General features: G+C 32.3%; 1 protein-coding gene and 1 long non-coding RNA gene across 3 annotated transcripts in view; one reads left to right on the top strand and one right to left on the bottom strand.

Annotated features, from left to right (window-relative positions):
* The window catches only part of LOC139501896 (voltage-gated potassium channel subunit beta-2-like), a 76,535-nt gene extending 67,477 nt beyond the window's left edge, over window positions 1–9,058 (top strand). Inside the window, exon 16 of one of the 2 annotated variants that reach the window (XM_071291197.1) lies at window positions 6,532–9,058. In XM_071291197.1, the coding sequence (XP_071147298.1) occupies window positions 6,532–6,535 (4 nt within the window). In that variant the 3' untranslated portion in view covers window positions 6,536–9,058. Of the gene's footprint in view, window positions 1–1,184; window positions 1,239–6,531 lie in introns of those variants that run through there. The other variant, XM_071291194.1, reaches the window with a different exon arrangement.
* Window positions 9,059–19,279: 10,221 nt separating this feature from the next.
* Window positions 19,280–21,987, bottom strand: LOC139500733 (uncharacterized). Its single transcript, XR_011658343.1, has 2 exons — window positions 21,868–21,987; window positions 19,280–19,711 (listed from the first exon to the last, which is right to left on the bottom strand). It is a non-coding gene; the product is annotated as an uncharacterized lncRNA (long non-coding RNA).
* Window positions 21,988–22,203: the final 216 nt, after the last annotated feature.

Here is a 22,203-nt window from a genome sequence, read left to right as displayed (position 1 = left end):
ATTTTATATGACGTGTTTGTTATTGTCAATTTGTAAGTAGATATGTTTATTTTAATTTGGATTTGAACATTTTGGGGTGGTATAAAGCCGAGTATAAAGCTGCTCTGAATTGTAACACATGTATACAGGTGAAAAATTAGCAATAGTATTACACGTACATGTTTATTTTTACCTTCAGTCATACCAGTTTTGATCACTTGAAATATATATTATTCAACAAATTTGAAGTTCATTCTGACATTTTGACTTCATTTTCATTAACCCTGAAGGAGTTATTGCCTGTAAATAACAATTTTTGACTAATTTTGTTGTGTATGCCTATTGTCCTAAAAACGATGATAGGTAGCTAGAAAATGTAAACTTAAAATTGATCAGCATACACAAAGGCGGATTTAGATGGTTGTTCAGGGGGCCTGGGCCCCCCTTTTCTGGGGGAAAATTGTTGATTATATTGGGAATCACTGAAGCATGACTGGAGCAGGCGCCCTTTTAGGCAGTCAGTGGGCCCCCACTTATGAAAATTCCTGGATCCGCCACTGATACAAGACCAATAAAATAACCAATATGATCAAAACCATTCAATGAATACTAAAAGTAGTTATTGCCCTTGAATTATATATTTTTTTTCTTTCTTTTAATTGACTGCTTTTTTTAGTTATTTCCCTTAATTGACAATTTTTGTCTAGTTTCTATTTTTTGCCTTATCACAAGATTTTTAAATGATTATAATTGTTTATAGGTGAGTGATTAAAACTAATATGTATATTAAGTACCGTATATGTAATACAATTCTGTAAAATGGATAAAAAAAAGTCTTTAAGATTAAGTTATATGTCTGTCTATCCACCTTGACTTTTTTGTTACAATGTTAAAATAGATTTTGACATATCAATGTTTGTGTGACTCAGAAATTTATAAATCCTATACATTTGCTTCTTTTGCTAGTAACTTGTTATTTTGCTTGTTTGGCATATTTTCCCTTTTTTCCCTAAGTTCTATCCTTTCAGTTTTGCAGGCTTTTTTGTACGACAATAGTGTTTTTTGATTTTTTAAATCATTAAACTTGGTGTGTATTTATTAATATATTTTTTATCGTTGAACTATTACTAGAAATCGATGTACAATGATTTTGAGGAAAGCTATATTTTTTTTATTTGTTAAGACATGTTATATACTCTTTGTAGAAACTGGTTACAAAGATCAACAAGCAAGCCCTAACTTCCCCATATAAATATAGGTATATCTTTAGGAATGAAATTTAGCCTCCTACTTGGTTATGTGCATCTTCCATTTTATTTTTATTTAGTATTTTGAATGTGATATTTAAGTTTATATATATTCTCCTTGTTCTATTCCTTTAGATTTTATTTTGTATGTTTTTGTTTGACAGAAATACTTATGGCAAATATATAAAAGAAGATTTGGTATCATTGCAATTGAGACAACTTTCCACAAGAGACCAAATGACACAGAACATAACAACTATATGTCACCATTGGCCTTCAACAATGAGCAAAGCCCATATAGTCAGATATAAAAGACCCTGAAATGTAGAACAATTCAAATGAGAAAACTGACTGCCTAATTAAAGTATAGAATATGAAAGAAAAAACAAAAATGTAACACATAAGCAAACGACAAACCACTGAATTACAGGCTCCTGACTTGGGACAGGCACATTCATAGAGAATGTGGCGGGTTGTAAATATATGAGGGCATACACTACAGGCAAAGGGACACATTCTAGTGCATCCACACTGCACAATTAACAAAGCATGATTTCAATTAGTGAAAGAAAATATAAAGATTTCTTCACATGATATAATGTTATTCCATAAATTTCTTCCTTTTGACCTTGACAATGAAATTTCAAAACCTTGTTCCTATTTACCTTGACCAGGGATGGGTAATCGTAATCTGTAATTGAATCGATTGTTATTGATTACATTTTTTCAAGTAATCGATAGTAATCTGTAATTGAAGACATTTTCGATTACATGTAATCATAATTTAATTGATTACAGCAAAAATTTGGATGTAATCATCGATTACTTTTTGATTACATTTCGATTACTCTAGTAAAATAGTTTGACAATGTAAACCATGTGAGTGCTCTACACACCTTATTCTGGCAATACAAGAAATGAAAAACTGTAAAAAGACTATTCTTTATGCTTGTTTCATCTAAATTTGTTAAATTTTATGAATGTAAGTTTTATTCAAAATTATTCGATTTCTTTATGAATTTTAGGCCACAAAGGAGATAATGGTATGACATTGATTGGCTAATTTGAACACTTGCTCAAAGATTTCTTTTGCACTTGTACATAGATATAGTAATAGATTTAGAGGAATGAGTCTAGTAGCTCTTGTTTGCATTTTGAGTGTAATTTTGTTTTATGCCCTGACTTGCGTCAGAAGAAGTGCATGTTGGCTTTCAAACCTTTCCTGTCTATTTATCTGTAGGTATTTTCCATTTACATGAACAAAGTTCTGATTAAGACTGGATGATGTTAAGAAAATATGCAGTCATGATAAAAAAGATACAAATTTTATAATCAAAATTTCAACTAGAAAAAAAAGTATATGTTAGATTCAAGGATGATGTAACCTACTTTTCATTGTAGACTGATCATTGATAATCTTTTAATATTAACATCTGAAACATTTTGTAATACAGGATCCATTTCTCCAGGTATCCCATAAAGCCTTCAAATATTTGTCCAATCTTTTTTCTTATCTGCTCTTTGACATATTCCCCATTCTCATTCTCAATTTTATTTCCTAATTTTCCCTTTTTTATGTTGCCTAGCAATATCCAGTTTTCATAAGGGACAGCTTGCGGTTTAGTACGGCATCATCTGTGTCAACTCCTTCAATAGCTATCATCAGAATTCAACTAATGTTACACAGACCCTTTACAAGACAAAAAGTTGTGCACCTGGTATTTTTTTTATAAGTCCCCATACCAATAAAATTGAAGGGGACTTCAGGTTTGCACTCTGTCCATCTGTCTGTCTGTCCATCCATAAGTCTGGCAAATTTTCCAGGTTTTTTTTTGCTTCATGCTTTAAGATATTGATTTGATATTTTGTTGTATTGTTTAATCATGACAGGTTACAGGTTAAATTCAATTTTCATGATTTTAGCTTATCTCCTGGTTAAATTAAAGCCCTTTCCCTGGAAATGAATTTTTGATGAAATACTTATTTCAAAATTACTAGATTTCTGTTCAAAGGGAATAAAGCACTTTTTTTTTGCTTTCCCTAGAATTAAATTTATGAACTACTAGACTTCTGTTCAAAGGGAAATAACTCATATTTTTTTTAAATTGTAAACGACATTGTATTAGGATAAATGACATTTTGGATTTTTTTTCCCCTTTTCTTTAGTAAATTATTTTGAAGAATTTAGTGGAAGGTTTGTACGTTAAATTATGTAGTTTAAACCATGACAAGTCATAGATCAAGTTAGAGTTGTGTACAATTACAATGAATTTTTAACTGGTTGGGGACTATGTTTTGACAGACTTCCATTTCTGAAGCTGCCGCGAAAATTAGACATATGTGAAAAAAAATTACAGATTAACCATTTATGGTCTTTCAGTCTGGAGCAAGTTTTTAGGTTGCATCTCATCTTAAGGCTATTACTTTTAATTGAGAATGCAGCTGATATGTGGGCGTTTTTCAATAAAAGCGTAAATTTCAGACCTTAAAAAAAATGGAAAATCAACTTGTCTAAAATTTAATTTCAAGAGTTATTTTGAATACCTCTATAATAGACCTGTTTGTAAACAAAAAGTGCAATCTTAAATATTCTTTAAAATGATATTATTTTCATAATTTGTGTACTGTTTCGTAGGGGACTTTCGTCCCCTACGAAATTTCTTCTAAACACATATATTTTTTGCAATTTTAAATGTTTCCTATAGACATTCCAGTTTGTTTACTTTAAATACTAGAAAAATATCATTTTTTTTCTGAATTGGAAAACCATTTTTATCGATAAAGATTAGACAGTACTTCACATATGAAGGTTCAACTCATGTTACGTAGTGGACATTTTGATGCGTTTCGTAGTGGACAAAACCGTTTCGTAGTGGACAAAAAGTTTCGTAGTTGACATCAACCCTATTATATGTTAATAAAAACATAATAAAAATTACATGAAACTAACCCTTGTTATTTGTTTTGCACGAATATAATTGAAAAAAGATTAGAAAAAGACTCCATGATAGTGGTAGTGTCCACTACGAAACGTTTTTCTCCCATACTTGTTTCGTAGGGGACCGTTTCGTAAGGGACGTATTCGCATGTTTTATTTTTTCCCCACAATCCCTATATTGCAATAGTAACAAGACTGAGTGTATTCATCAAAGCATTTATCAAGCTGTACACTGATATTTTTTTCATAATTTTAAAACCAGATACTGAAGGAGATTTGACCCGTTTCGTAGGGGACATTATCAAAAATACGGTATCACTCTGGTCCATTTGATGTGCTCAATTTTTCTTACCAACAATTTAATTGCCGTTATAAAAGCATCACTTCTTTTGTAAGACCCTAATGTATATATTTCTTGCAAACAAAAATTACATTGATTTTATAAAACTGTTTATTGGCAAATTTTAATGACTTCGTTTCGTAGTGGACATTTCGTGAGGGACACACCTTCTGAAATTAAAAAACCTATATTGAAATGTGTTTATTAGAATATGTTGGCTCTGAACATACTTTTGAATTATTAAAGAACTTAAGTAAAGTAAAAACAACATTTATTTCTTCATTTTTTGACGAGTATGAATGTTGAACAGGCGGTCTGGGGACATGCCATTTTGGATGTTTTGGACCATTCAGGAGTCAATATCTTATCAATCCCTCTAAAAATAAACTGTTTCTTTGCTTTAAAATGTTAAATCTAATTCAATGTACAGACTGCACAAAAAATTACTTGCAAAGATCAAACATATTTTTTTTTAAAGTGGATAGGACAAGAAAATACGTTTTTATTGAAAAACGCCCATGTAATCTATTTATAAATCTCACTGACGAGTCAATGTCAAAGTTTTGTTCAGTTATATGACACAAGACATTGTCATGAATATCAATTTTATGGTCATTATATGGTCATTTTTATAAATTCATTGTTTGCAAAAGGATGAGTTATTCGAAATTCTAAGGCATAGATTACCTCAGCCGTGTTTGGCACCACTTTTTTGAATTTGTTGAGTCCTCAATGCTCTTATTTATGGTCGGTCTATGCACACATGAGCTTTTGAATGTAAGATGTAATGTCAATATATTTCATCAGCTGATAACTTGTCCATATTTTGTAGAAACATTTACAAAGTCTGATAAAATGATTTATTTATGATATTAATTTCAAATTATTCAGATGTCTAGAAATGGTGGTTAATATGTTAAAGATTGTAACTTGTAATAATTTTAGGGCTGCAGGAACATGAATAAGGTGTCTTTGAACTACTATTAATAGGGCTACAGGTTTAGGAACATGAATAAGGTGTCTTTGAAATAATATTAATAGGGCTACAGGTTTAGGAACATGAATAAGGTGTCTTTGAAATAATATTAATAGGGCTACAGGTTTAGGAACATGAATAAGGTGTCTTTGAAATAATATTAATAGGGCTACAGTTTTAGGAACATGAATAAGGTGTCTTTGAAATACTATTAATAGGGCTACAGTTTTAGGAACATGAATAAGGTGTCTTTGAAATACTATTAATAGGGCTACAGGTTTAGGAACATGAATAAGGTGTCTTTGAAATAATATTAATAGAGCTACAGGTTTAGGAACATGAATAAGGTGTCTTTGAAATAATATTAATAGGGCTACAGGTTTAGGAACATGAATAAGGTGTCTTTGAAATAATATTAATAGGGCTACAGTTTTAGGAACATGAATAAGGTGTCTTTGAAATACTATTAATAGGGCTACAGTTTTAGGAACATGAATAAGGTGTCTTTGAAATACTATTAATAGGGCTACAGGTTTAGGAACATGAATAAGGTGTCTTTGAAATAATATTAATAGGGCTACAGGTTTAGGAACATGAATAAGGTGTCTTTGAAATAATATTAATAGGGCTACAGGTTTAGGAACATGAATAAGGTGTCTTTGAAATAATATTAATAGGGCTGCAGGTTTAGGAACATGAATCCCACTAACTGAGGTGGACTGTCTAAATTTGTCCAGTTTAATCTACACTGACCCTATCTGTTTCTGTTCTATTTTCCAAACAAAATCTTGTATATTGCATTGATCTATAAATATAACATATTAATCATTGATTGATAATTAATTTCAATCAGCAATGAAAAAAAATAAACTTAATTATGTATAAAAGTATTTGTCAAAGTCTCATATAGTTGCAGAAAATGGCCAGTGCATGAAAGCCCATTAAATATTTTCTCAGTTCATTAAAAACTCTTTGTTTTATATGAGACAGTGATCAACTATTAAAGACTGTCTAATTTTTCATTTAAAATCTAATATGTTATCTTTTTCAGGTAACCATCATAACTGAACTTACCAAACATGATGTATCGCTGAAAGAATGAAAGATTGCAAAACACGGAAAAAAGTTCAGAATTTTGATGATGACTAATAGTTTAACACAGAACTATATTGCATCTTTTGTATTATCTGAATAATAAGGCATTTAGATTTCGACTTTTTTTTCGTACATTCCATTTGAAGAAAATGCAAGAAATAGAACTTTATCTGAAACAGGAATTAATAAGTTCATTGCTTTGACACTAGGAAGAAGAATTCTCGGCACCAAATAAGTTTGAAGTTGTATCTAATGATAGTATATAATGTGTACTCAAAGGCAACTAATTTATTTATTTGGGTTTCACATTTGTTTGCATGGAATCTATGCATGAAATATAGTTTTGTCGATAACTTGCTCAAAACCTTCAATTATTCAATGACCAGAAAAGTGTGCCTGTCTGGGAAAACTGTCTGGTCGAATATGATTGTCCAAACCCCTGTTTTTCTGTCGTTTAAAATCATATGCAATATTCTGGAGATAAGTTTAAGTATATTCGGACATATAATACATTTGTAAAAGAAACAGAATTGTTTTGCAAATGTGACAATTTTGAAAGCCCTGATTCAATATTTAAGAATTTAGCTATCTGACTCATTTTCATTACCAAACTTTAAAAATATGCTAATAGATTTAAGTGCCATTCTTCTGCCTTATAATCAGGTAGTGGGGAAACCCACTGAAGGTGACATTACGTTATGTATTTTTATGCCCCACCTACGATAGTAGAGGGACATTATGTTTTCTGGTCTGTGCCTCTGTTTGTCCATCCGTTTGTTCGTCCGTCCGTCCGTTCGTTCGTCAGTCCGTCTGTGCCTTCAGGTTAAAGTTTTTGGTCAAGGTAGTTTTTGAAGAAGTTGAAGTCCAATCAACTTGAAACTTAGTACACATGTTCCCAATGATATGATCTTTCTAATTTTAATGCCAAATTATAGTTTTGACCCAAATTTCATGGTCCACTGAACATAGAAAATGATAGTGCGAAGTTCAGGTTAAAGTTTTTGGTCAAGGTAGTTTTTGATGAAGTTAAAGTTACATCAACTTGAATCTTAGTACACACGTTCCCTATGATAATATCTTTCTAATTATAATTCCAAATTAAAGTTTTCACCCCAATTTCATGGTCCAATGAACATAGAAAATGATAGTGCGAGTGGGGCATCCGTGTACTATGGACACATTCTTGTTTTAAATATATCATGGTGCATGAATTAAACATCGTTTCCTTTTCTTGTTGAGGTAATTCAGAATATACTTAGTTAAAATGCACAAGAAATTAACAATTAAGGGGAGCTAACTCCATAATTTGCTTTTATTCAAACTAAAAGTTATCTAGAGATTTCTCCAATTACCAGATACACAGAAACAAAAGATCTACCATTTCTAATTCAGTATAGGGTAACATTAATATAGAATGGTTAGGTAGGTTGGTTTATTTTATCATGTTTTAATGTTTTGATTTTTTCAAACTTGCCTGATTCTTACGAAGACCAGTGGCACTTAAGTTGGTTGTGTGCGGTTCAACATTCCTATCTTCCTATTATGGAACCAGTATTAAGTTATATAACATCTACCCCTTTGTTACTTTTGTTTATAGCTTACTTAATGTTAAGAATAATTGTATACAAGATTGATTGCATTGTTATGATTGAAGAGTGATTCACACTGAATCATGTTCATGATTAATTGTATTGTTATGATTGTAGAGGGATTCACACTGAATCATGTTCATGATTAATTGTATTGTTATGATTGGAGAGGGATTCACACTGAATCATGTTCATGATTTTATTGATTCAATGTTTAACAAGCAAAGTATGTATACATTGTATATATTTGTTTAGTTTCCAGCTGTTCAATTTTTAGAAGTAAACAATCACTGCCAGAATAAGCTAAATAGAATATTACCTACCATGACTGTCATTGACAACTTTACAGGATTTTGAATGATTTCATTTAAACTTTGCATGTGGCGACTGAATGTTGGGTCCTCATCACTCTTCAACTTCATTTTTTATTTGGCCTTTTTACTTTTTTTTTCAAGCGTAAATAATAAGTCTTTGAAGACGAAAATTGTGTCTGGCGTATAAAATGTAATTCCTGGTCTCTATGATGAGTTAATGGACAAACTTCAATTTATTAATTGATTTTCTTCCTATGCCAGGATTGCCTGATACTGTAAGTGGTTGAATGAAAAACATAATTTACAAAAATGTAAGACTAAGTATTTAATAGTGTTAACTTATTAAAAGTTTATTTATAATTGTATATATTTGTATATGTATATGAGTCCTGTTGTATATTTGATTATTGATGTATATTTCACCACACATATCTCATTCAAAGGTTGTGAATATTATTTAAGGATTGTTTGAACTATAATATTGATATATATGGCCTCTTACCAAAATGTAAATAATCCTCAATTTATATAATTTATGCTAGATCAAAATAAATGAATAATAAATGGACAGCAAAGTGAATCATTGTTTTAGTTATATAATGCAAAATATCTGAATGGAGTAGTCACATTTTTTGTGGAGCCTGCAACTTTTGTTGCAAAAAGCTTGACATAGGGATAGTGATCCGGTTGTGGCTGCTACGGCAGCGGTGTTAGCTAACTTCTTTAAAAAAGCTTTATATTTTAGAAGCTAGAAGACTTGTATGCTTTATACTTTGTCATGAAGTTTCTGTCTGTCACATGTCTATTGTCCTTCACCTCATTTTCATGGTTCAGTGACTACTTGAAAAAAAAGTTAAGATTTTTTGTAATGTTAATTTCTTTCTTATTATTAGTAATAGGATAACGATATTTAGTATGCGTGTACAACTGTACATGTACCTTGCAAGGTCCTGATGCCTGTCAGTCAGTTTTCCTTTGACTTCAACCTTATTTCATGGATCAGTGAACAAGGTTTAGTGTTTGTGGTCAAGTCCATATATCAGATACTATAAGCAATAGGTCTACTATATTTGGTATATGGAATGATTGTAAGGTGTACATGTTCAACTGGTTTCATGGTTCAGTGGTCAAAGTAAAGTTTTTGAGTTTTGATCTTTTTTTCTAATACTATACTGTAAGCTGTACATGTTTGCCTGGCATGGTTCATCACCAATAGGTCAACTATATTTGGTGTATGGAAAATTTGTATGATGCAAATGTCAGTCTCACATATTAATTGACCTTGACCTCATTTTCAAGGTTAATTTTTTCAGTGTTAAGTTTTTGTGTTTTGGACTGTCTTTCTTTAACTATAAGCAATAGATCAACTATACTTGTTTAATGGAAGGATTGTAAGGTGTATATGTCTGTCTTGCAGGTATCATCTGAACTTGACCTCATTTTCATGGTTCATTGTTCAATTTTAAGTTTTCATTATTAAGTTTGCTTCTTAGATACTATATTTAATGCATAGATTGATTGTAAGGTGTACATGTCTGTTTGGCATGGTTCATCTGACCTTGACCTCATTTCCATGGTTCATTGGTCAATGTCAAGTTTTCTTGATTAAGACTTCTTAGGAACTATAATCAATAGGTCAACTATGTTTGGTTTGTTGAATGATTGTAAGGTGTACATGTATATCTTGTTTGGTTTATCTGACCTTGACCTCATTTTGTTGGATCATATTAAATTTGTGTGGTACTTGTAGTAAAACTTTACATGTTGGACTATCAACATAAAATCAATGGTTAGTAAAGAAGGTGAGACATTTCAGCATGTGCTCTCTTGTTTTCTAAATGAATTTTAAATCAGAAGTGTCACTTATGTTCATAACATATTATTTAACTGAGTCTGCATTAAAATAAATCAATTATTGCTTGCTCACTGTGACTTTACGCCAAAAATTGCGGTAATTTCTTTTCCCGATTTTCTTACTGTTTTTAAAAACTTTTGATGTATTTTCATAGTAAATTTCCATATAGTTTACACATTTTGATAGTTGATGTTTTCTTTATTTTCTACTCGCAACAGTCGTTAAAATTAGTTGGAATTTACTATTTTTCTGGTATAGTAGAATGAACGCTGTCTTAAGGTAGCACAATACAAAGATTTTTCATCCCCAATCAGACATCTTTAAACTGATGTAATTCATTTCATCCTTCTTTATATTTCATAACTGAGGTACCAAAAGAAAGAAGAAAGATTAATCTTTCAAATTGTGATAATTTCATTATGACATAATTATTACATAATCAATTATTATGTAATTAGTTGCTATATTGTGATGTCCATACTTGAATGAATTTAGCTTCTTTGTTATTCATAGCATCCCAAAATATTTTATAGATTCTTGCACAACACAGTTTGACCTCCAAAACTGTGTCTCATATTTTTCCTATTGTATTTCATTCTCTCATAAATCTTCAATGAAGTTTGCAACATCAATTCATAAGAGATCACTAAATTCAATGTGGTATAAAATTTGTTCTATTGATCTTTTTGGAAATCTGAGACACAGTTTTGGAGGTCAAGCTGTGTTGTACAAGAATCTATAAAATATTTTGGGATGCTATGAAGAACAAAGAAGCTAAATTCATTCAAGTGTGGACATCACAATATAGCAACTTATTACATAATTATTGATTATGTAATAATTATGTCATAATGAAATTATCACAATTTGAAAGATTAATCTTTCTTCTTTCTTTTGGTACCTCAGTTATGAAATATAAAGAAGGATGAAATGAATTACATCAGTTTAAAGTTGTCTGATTGGGAGTGAACAAATCTTTGTATTGTGCTACCTTAACAATGAAATAAGAGTAGCAAGTAAAGATAGTTAATTGAAAGATGTAGATGATCTATATAGTTCTAAGCGCTGGAAACGAAAGATATGCCTTTCATAGTTCATCTGAGTCAAAATAGAACCAAAATTGTTTAAAATACACAGGATATCTTTTCTATACAAATTTACATTACAGGGAAGTTGCAAGAACGTTTATAGATGATTAAAAAAACATGTCTCAACTAATGTGGCCAAAACAGTTCATATGCCATCTATTGTTTGCTGTTAAAATACGAATTCGATTCAAGTATTGTTATATATTAGTTTACATATAAATACAAATGATCTGACATGCTTTTAAAACACAACTCTGACTTGTGTTGAATTTGATCTAATGAAATGAAATAGTGCTGGGTTTGTTATACAAGGTGCATTCTACCGAAACTTTTAATGCCATCCTATGCATGGTTGATTAAAGACTACGAGTTATGTCGGTTAGGTTTCAAATTTAACATGATTTGACTTTGCAATACAGTGCCAAAAACTCTTGGAATAAAGGCATCAGTGTAATAAACATCAAGTTTAATTTGTATCATTTAACTATTCAGTATTGTTACATATCTCAATTGATATGTACTGCTCGTGCATGCTCACACTATACAGACTTCATATTCAGGAGTGTGCTCCTCACGCAGAAACTGCCTAGAAATATGTGGAGGAAAGATTGAAAATGACACTCCGTTAATCTTATGGACACCATCACCTTTTTCCTTATTAAAATTTTCTGTAAAAACCCGGACCATTTGTTTAAAAACCAAGACGATTTCACAGTTGCTCTCGAAAAAAACCCGGACATTAATAAACACAGATTTTTTTTATTAAATACAAGGAAATTGTGCTTCTTTGTTGATCAAAACATGTATAGTATTCAATATAAGATAATGTAAAAAACTATTATAATTACGAAATAGCAATTAATTGAACTTATCGCATGTTTTATCACTCGAAAAAGCCCGAACTACACTCGAAAACAAATTACAATGGACCACGATCCTAGCCGGACACTATACCTACCGTGATATCACCAATGATAATTAATTTCAACATGTCATGAATGTTCTTGCGTGTGTTTGCGCTGTATTTCTGTGAGTGTCCCCAAGAATTTGTATAGTAAGATCCTTGGTGTCACGTTGTGTTTAAGCGATATGATTTTTAACATTGTCATAAAGCAGGAGGTTTTGAATGCATTAAACTATAGGTCCAACCCAACATATTTTCTTAAAATGTCCTGTACCAAGTCAGAAACATGGCAGTAGTTTTCAAATAGTTCGTTTCTACCGTTTCTATGTGTGTTGGCGTTGCACTTCGGTGTTCCTGTTGTTCCAGTGTTTTTTCTCTTGTAATTGATGTGTTTCCTCGGTTTTGGTTTTAACCTCTCATAGTTCTGACTGCATATTTCATTTCCGGTGTCATCTAGAATTTTTACTGTTAGTTTTCTGTCAGAGCTAGATAAATCGGCATCTGGACCATATAATATCAATGACTTGAGCTGGATGTTCCTATTAATTTTAAATTTCAAAGCATCATAGTTTATGATATCCTTGTATGGAATCCAATTGCCTTTAATGTGCCCATGGCGTAACACAGTGTAAAATTTATTAAATACTCTTGAATGTCTGACTGACTCTGTAAATAATTCATTCTTCTGTCCATAGTGGGAAGAAAAAACACTCACTACCTCTTCTGAAGTTAGCAACCCAGAATGAGCTATATCTTTTGCAAAATATTCTTTATCAATAAAAGGAAACCGGACCGAATACAACATTGAGCCTATTATTTCCCGCATGTTTTCACCGGACACTGTTTTGTGCTGTATCTCACATTGATGACCTGCCCAATTTATAAGAAATCGGCACATATTTGTTTCAGAACAAGACATACAATCAAATTTCAGGATAGTTTCAGCACACTCCTTTGATATGGTCATTGCGATTGGCGTTATAAGACATTCCCCTGCATTGTTTTGAATATGACGGAGGCTCTTGGTTTTAATAGTGTCGAGGTGAAAATTGGACGCAATGTTAAAAACCACTGCCGAATTTGATGTTTCAGCACAGGATGATAGCATACTTGTACATTCATTTTTCATCGTAGAAATCAAATATTTTTCGGCAACATAAAGGGCTTCGGAAATATTTTCAAGAGCAATTTCAAGATTATCTGTGTAAATACATCTGGCAGTAAAAAATCTAAAAGAAAATCATATCTAAATAACAATTAAAGTAAGCAATAGTAACACCAATGTCCCAGTTAAGGGGTATGGTTCAGCGCTTATACAAACAACACCGCCACATTTTGTATGTGCATCTTCCAAGCCTGTAGTTCGGTTGGTTGTTGTTGGTTCATGCCTGTTACACCTGTTACACCTGTTAAAAATAAGCTAATTAGTTTTCTCAATTGAATTGTTTCATATTATTCGTGTCCGTGACAAATGTCAAGATCTTACAGATCTATTATGCAATATTGTGCAATTAAAAATTTCTTCTTCAAACTTTTCAAAAATTTGGAATTTGAGAAAATTGGAAGAAAAAATTGAAAACTACTACCACCACCATTTTTTTTGCAATAAGTCCAAAACCTGACATTTCTTTATACATTATTTACAATTAGTGTAAGGGAGGTCAATCCGACCATACCAAACATTGTATGTTATCTGTTTTTTAATTACCTCCCTTACACTGCTTTTAAATTGTCTTAATGGTCCATTGACCAGAAAAACCTTGTTTACCCCTTTTTCTGTCCCTAATTCCAAAATTTTTTGAGCAATAACCCCCCAAAGTCATTACTAACTATCCCTAAATGGGATGGGAACTTGTGGTATAATTTCAGAGAGATTCGTCCACTTAAACACAAGTTATTGTTTGAAAACTACAAAAATGCTTATTTTGGGGCCCCGTTTTGGGCCGCTAATTCCTAAACTATTGGGACCATAACCCCCAAAAACAATCCCAACCTTCCTTTAGTGGTATTGAACCTTCCGGTAAAAATTTAAAGAGATTCATTCTCTAAATCTAAAGTTAGTGTCCGGAAACTAAATGAGTCTTCGGATAACGCAGACGACGACGACGACGACGACGACGACGACGACGACGACGACGACGACGACAACAACGACGACATGATACCATTATACGACGCAAAACTTTTGTTGCGGTCGTATAAAAACAGAACTTTTTTTTGGTTTGAAATGTCCTTCCTTGGGGATTCCCTGTTTTTTCCAACCTGAGTTTCGCATATTTGACTTTCATCCTTTTTGAGGGTTGAATTTCACACATGCATATCGTGATATATAAAAATCGAAATATTGATCACAAAGCATTTTTTTTTAAAGTAAATTTTATTCTTTTTGAACTTTGTGAAATTGGCCCTTCTGTGAAAAAATTCATGGGGAAGTTGGCCCTACCTCTTTAAGTGTAATGTGAATACTCATCAAAGCATTCGGATAAATAATTTAGACCAAAATGTTGTCCATACAAGACTCATAAATGGTGCTCGAAACAAATACATTCGCAGGCCATACCAGTTAACCACAAAAACAAATGAGAGAGACCATAATAAAGTAAAAATTAACGTATTCCTTTTGTAGGAAAAATAAATATGAATAAAGGGCAGAATTTCTTGCTGATATCTTACTTTAATGAAGCTATGAATATATATCTGGATTGATATCTGGTACATTGATTTCTCCCTTTTCAGGACAAGAACCTTCAAACATCGTATAGAAAACTGGGCTCCGGCTTGCCAGCATGATCTTGTGCGCTTTGATAGCAGTTTGATCTGATCCAACAAGGAAAGTGACGTCACACATAATTTCTTTCTCTAAATGTATATAGATATAGGAAGATGTGGTGTGAGTGCCAATGAGACAACTCTCCATACAAATAACAATTTAAAAAGTAAACAATTATAGGTTAAAGTACGGCCTTCAACACGGAGCCTTGGCTCACACCGAACAACAAGCTATAAAGGGCCCCAAAATTACTAGTGTAAAACCATTCAAACGGGAAAACCAACGGTCTAATCTATATAAACAAAACGAGAAACGAGAAACACGTATATATTACATAAACAAACGACAACTACTGTACATCAGATTCCTGACTTAGGACAGGTGCAAACATTTGCAGCGGGATTAAACGTTTTAATGGATCCAAACCTTCTCCCCTTTTCTGAAACAATAGCATAACATCACAACAAAGAAAAATATACGATAAAATATCAATTGGCAGACTTAACTCAATCAAAAAACGTATGATTAAACAATGAACGAATAAATTTGATCTGCGATATCTGAATACAAATGCACAGTTAATTAAATATTAGAGACATAGCATGCTTTCTGATAATGATTTGCCATCCTGCCAGTCTACTGTATCTTCAGAGTTGGCCATCTATAGTATGTTATTACAAATAAATGTTTTGAAATCAGATGAATGATTGGTCATTGCCTTGCATGCTCAAAACAGCAGAATATATGTTTATCCTTCCTCTAATGATTTAAGGGGGTAGACCTTGGTTCAGGGAGATAACTCTTTAAATCAGTTAAGCGTTTGTAAAAGTCAAATTCATCAATGTATTTTAAGCATTTACCTGAAACAGATTGAAAATAATCTATGTAACCTAGAAGCTTAGAATATATTTTTGAAAATGGTTGACACAAACATACTGATGATTTTAAGAGTTATTTCCCTTAACCTAGGTCTACCTCCTTAAGGAAGTTCACTACTCAGTTTCAAAATAAATAGCTTTCCATAACACAAGAATATATTGATAGGGGATAAATTAAGGTATCAAAAAAGCAAAAAAAAATATATAGGGGTCAAAGCATTTGATTTCGAGATAGAAATCTATTAGCCATTGAAGTTTTGGCGGGAAATGTTCTCTCTTCATTTTTCAGAGCTTTATCATTGACAAACTATTAAAAAGGGAATAAAATGTTATAAGACTTTTACAAATGGCTTATAATTATACATGTAAAAGATTTATAAAAAGAAAAATGGGAGTCAATGGGCAAAATTAATTAAGGCATTCAAATGGATAAAACCAGAGGATCCGAAAATTGACAAAAAAACACACAACATGACAAGCGAACATCCTTAAGATACATATGTAAATAATGAATAGCATGATATAATTTAGAATTTTTATAAATGGTAAACTGTCAGTACTGATGACATTTTTTTTTCTAATTCTACATGTTTGACCTAAAACAGACTTTAACAACTAATACTTACAAAATGGATAGAGTTTGATAGTCCTAAATATAAGGCTTTATTGCAACTGTCACATAAACTTCACATTAACCAAGAAAACTAACCATTGACCAATGAACCATGCAAATGAGGTCAAGGTCAAATGAACCATGCCAGGCAGGCATGTACAGCTAACAATTCTTCCCTACATCAAATATGGTTGACCGATAGCTTATAATTTAAGAAAAAAACAGACCAAAACACAAAAACTTAACACTGAGCAACGAACCGTGAAAATGAGGTCAAGGTAAAAAAAAAAAACTGCGCCACTGACCCATATATCAGAAAATATTTCCATACACTTAATATAGTTGACCTATTGCATATAGTATTAGAAAAAGATCAAAACTCAAAAAACTTATATTTGACCACTGAACCATGAAAATGAGGTGAAGATCAGATGACAAATGCCAGCTAGACATGTAGACCTTACAATCATTCCATACACCAAATATAGTAGACCTATTGCATACAGTATAAGAAAAACAGACATAAACACAAAAACTTACCTATATCCACTGAACCATGAAAATAAGGTCAAGGTCAGATGACACCTGCCAGTTGAACATGTACACCTTACAGTCCTTCCATACACCGAATATACTAGACCTATTGCTTATAGTATCTGAGATATGGACTTGACCACTAAAGCTTAACTTTGCTTACTCATCCATGAAATGAGGTAGAGGTCAACTGAAAACTGTCTGACGGGCATGAGGACCATGCAAGGTACACACATACCAAATATAGTTATCCTATAACTTATAATAAGAGAGAATTTAACATAACAAAAAATCTTAAATTTTTTTTCAAGTAGTCACTGAACCATGAAAATGAGGTCAAGGACATTGGACATGTGACTGACAGAAACTTCGTAACATGAGGCATCCATATACAAAGTATGAAGCATCCAGGTCTTCCACCTTCTAAAATATAAAGCTTTTAAAAAGTTAGCTAACGCCGCCGCCGCCGGATCACTATCCCTATGTCGAGCTCGCAGGGTCGACAAAAATGAGAAACGGCTAATCATAAGGAATGTACAGTCACACCTTTTTACTTTAAATTTGCATTTCAATTGAAGCTCATTTCTCGTTAATTATATTGTAAATTTACGTAACTTTCACGGATATTTCACCAAAATCTTCATATGAATATCACGTTCTAGACGATTCACATGAAAGGCTAAAATTGAAGAAATAATTGAATCAGGTGCAAGCTATACTTTATTGTAGTTTTAACATGGGTAGCCATTTTATTCGTTATTATTTTTGCCCGAGCGATAGTGAGGGTTAAAATACCACGAATATAATGCCTTACCACGTTAAGGGGGTACAGAACACCTAAGAAAAGATAACTCTTACTCAAGGTCTGATTCATTGCTACGTTTTAAAATCATGTTGTAATATGCAAGCTTTTTAAAGATCATGATTAGAATGTTTTTTATTACATTATTGCTAAGAGCAGCTGTACACCTATTGTTATTCATTTATTCTTTTAATCCACTTAAAGTTTCTCATTTTCCATGAATGAATCTTTAAAGAGACATAATAGGGAGATTTCAGAGTGAAATAAATTTACCAACAGAAAACCAGGACGTTAGAAAAGGATGGAAACAGAAAGGTCAAAGGACCATGATAACTGTTTTTGTTTTTTACTTGCCAATGCCTAGGTCTTACATAAAATGAAATAAAGTACAAAAAGTCAAAACTCTAAGGATGCTACGTACCATTTGATTTTATGGGGGAGGGGAGGGCTAGAATTAAAAATGTTGACCTGCATTATTCTAGTTGTAATCATCGGGGGAGGGAGGATGGGACCGGGATATTTTTTTAAGTTCAGGATTTCGGGATGTTTTTCGAATTTCGGGATGTCGGGATTTAAATTTATTTTAAAATCAAAACTGAATTGACTCCTATTTTTTTAAAACCACTAGAACACACCCGTGATATCACGGGTCCGTGACTGAATTAAAGTATATAACTATGCGCAAGCCTTATTTTAGTATTAGTATTGTCATCTGATAAAGTCATGCCGATTATAAGATACACAGTTTTTCTCTGCTTTCAAGTCTCTCTGTTAGAACCCGTCGAACTGAAACAATAATATTAATTATTTCGATACTGATTAGGAAAATTACGGTAATTTCTATGTGCGATGTGTATAAGTGTAGAGCTATGGTGAAGGCTCTTCCATGGACCTCCGGTTTGTTTTGTTGGTAAACAATCAGACGCATGTTATGTGTTGACACGAATGCTCTTCCACTTCGTACTTTATTTGGCCTTTTTAACTTTTTTGGGATGCATTGATCGTCCAAAAAAAGGGGGTCCAACTTAAACGTTTAACTATTGTTGCCTCTCAAATAATATAGGTTTTCTTACAACACGACAGGTGCCACTGTGAAGCAGGATATTATTACCCTTCTGGAAAACCTGAGATCACCCCAATGTTTTCTGGGGCCGGTTTGTGTTGCTCAGTCGTAATTTTCTGTGTTGACAATGTGTTTAGTGTACTGTTGTTTATCTATTTGTCTTTTTGTCTATTTTAGCCATGGCGTTGTAAGTCAGTTTATTTTCGGCGTATGAGTTTGAATAAATCTATATACATTTTATAAGTACAGAGCCACGTCAACCAGCACACACGTGATTAATTTAAAGTTAAGTTATAATATTATCTCATTTTTTTTATTTTTACAAAGTATACGAAGCATATTACAGATTATGAGAGCAAAATACAATAAAAGTCAAGTTAAATTTTTCATACAATAACAAATATGCCTTTGCGTATATAGACCATCATCGTGTTCAGTGTACAATAATGTTGAAACATACGGGTTATGAGATTAGTATACATTAGCACCCCTCAAAGTAGCACCCACTGTAACATCTTTTTACAGTAGATGCGCAATTTCTGTAACAAACATTCTGTTGTATCCTATCGCGTTTGCCTCTACATCCGTCCCTACAGTAAGTATGCCCGTTTTCACATCCACACTTACACGGTTTATTCTGGTTCCAGGAACTACAGGCAAGGGAAACAACTACCAAACAGGAAATCACAATAAAAAATAACATTTGGCGAGCCATGTTTAATTTAACTGAAAAATAAACAAACAAAACTAAGGTAACCGTTATGTTTATCCATGTGTTTGTAATATAAAAGGAAAACTTAATACATCAGCTTTTTCTCACATTAACCATCAATTGGTGGTGCAAGCATTCTAATATTGCTTAGTCTTTAGTTGGTTTTCTATTTTGTGTCTTCTGTACTATTATTTGTCTGTTTGTCTTTTTCCGACTTAGTCGGTATAGTTTCGGTTTGTGCCCTTTGAAATTAAGGACGCTTAACTATGGCAACAGAATACGCATGCTCGAAAATCCTTTCTGTGATTGGACAAAATGCTGTCAAGATGAAGGTAGTGAACGGGCGTTGCCACCAAGGACAAATTATGTCAAACTATGCAGGTTTTAAGTGCACTGCAATCGCCTTCTTGTAGTTACATTCAGATGGAGATTTAATTAAAGAGGTCCTGCATCATTAAGTCATTGTGCTTCTGAAGGTTATCGAAATGATAGTTTTAAACATATTATACTCAAATTTAAATACTTCGGATTTTTTTTTAAAGATAGTTCTTGTTGATTTTTAGCCATGGCGTTGTCAGTTTATTTTCAATCTATGAGTTTGACTGTCCCTCTGGTATCTTTCGTCCCTCTTTTAGCTTGAAATTCTTTCTCTCCACAATATGATTATTTATCAGCAGAAAATTGCAAAGTAATTGCATCCATGCAAGTGTTTTGTATATGCTGAGATGCAAATGCAAATATGGAGTTAAATATAAAATTTTACAAATATGGGAGTTGTCAACATCATCTCTATGGAATAATTGGATAACAAGATAGAAATCTCATAAATGTCAACAATATAACACACATAAACCTCTCAGAACTTTTAAGGCTCTTCAACTTCGTCCTTTATTTGGCTCTTTTAACTTGTTTGCGACCGTTATTGGTGTGTGATTAGAGCATCTGCGAGTTTGAATCACTATAAGGCAGCAACCATTTGATTTTCTGGGGGTGCTATGGTTTTTTTTTCTGGACAATTTTTTTTTTATCCTGTGGCGAAAAACAATCTATTTTTATCGCGACAAGTCGAAAACAATTTTTTTTCTTTCAATTTTAGTATTACATATAGTGGCAGCTCAGGGTGAAACAAACATTTTTTTTTTCTCAGAATCAAAAGCAAATTATTTTTTTCTCCAAAAACTGGAAACAAACTTTTTTTTTCAAAAAAAAACATAGCCCCCCCCCCCCCCCCCCCCCCCCCCCAGAAAATCAAATGGTTGCTGCCTAAAGGAGTAGGTCCGGTAAGGGCTGATTTTGGCCTCAAATTTCAGGTTCATCTAACGAAATATTTTGAACACTTTTTAAGCACTTAATTGTCTATTTTAATTGATTCAATTAGTTTATGTGAAAGATTTCAACTGATAAAGTCATTAAAAACGCTCCAATTCAGGCTTAAATATGAAAAATCTATCAAATATGCAAAACATCGTCACTTTTCAAATGGTTTTTGTCAAAAATGAAAGTGGCCGCATCCATGTTCATCCTCAACCTTTATATATGTTATGTATTATCATCAAATACAACTTGCATTTCAATATTATGAATGAACACGAATGCGACCACTTTCATTTAATACGGAAACCGTCTAAAATTTAACTAAAATGCTAAAATTGTGAAGATTTCAGTAATTTAGCATGACTTAATGATGTAGTAGCCGATATATGTGCATTGTATTGTCAAAAACAGCCCATATTTGTGTAGCAGAATCATTATATTTTCCAATAAATAGCTAAAAGATTACTTTTTCACAATTTTGTAAAACTGCTATATTTTGGGGCCAAAAAGGGGTCTTACTGAACCATCTCCGTTACTATCTTGTTCCAAAATATGAAAAAAATTATCCTAATAAATTATTTTGTACTTTATTTGGCCTTTTTAACATTTATTTGTATTCGAGTGTCACTGATTAGTCTTTTGTTGACGAAACGCACGTCTGGAGCAAAAATACAAAAAAAAATACAACCCTGTTATCTGGGATGAGTTTATTTTCAAATAAGTTTTTAAATCAATTATTGATTCTACTATATCTGAAGGAAATCGTAAAAATAATAGATTTGCTATGTTTAAACAGATCGAAATTTAATGTCCCTTGTTGATAAAACGCTATACAATTACATACATTTGTACTTACAATTTCAACAGACTACGATGTTACTCAGTACATGTAAACTGAAAACGTGAAATATGTCAATATCGAAGAATACGCGCTTACATGTATTTATATAGCAACATGAAAGTGCGTATATATAGTATTTGCGTATTTCCTTCTAGTACCTTGAACTTTGAACATCTACAATTCTTGATTCGTTTGTTTTTACGTTTATATGTAAGGGTAAATAGTGTACGTAATTCATATAACGGTTCCTATTTCCGGCCTTATAAATGAAGAAAAAAAACGCGCAGTCGTTAGCTATTCCCTCAACAAAAACATTGATTTTGAACTAGCTTATAAATAAGGTTCACGGCC

The sequence above is a fragment of the Mytilus edulis genome, chromosome 13 (genome assembly GCF_963676685.1).
Source record: "Mytilus edulis chromosome 13, xbMytEdul2.2, whole genome shotgun sequence".
NCBI classification, from domain to species: domain Eukaryota; kingdom Metazoa; phylum Mollusca; class Bivalvia; order Mytilida; family Mytilidae; genus Mytilus; species Mytilus edulis.
Note: the sequence above shows the minus strand (reverse complement) of the source record. Positions and strands in the feature narration are given on the sequence as shown.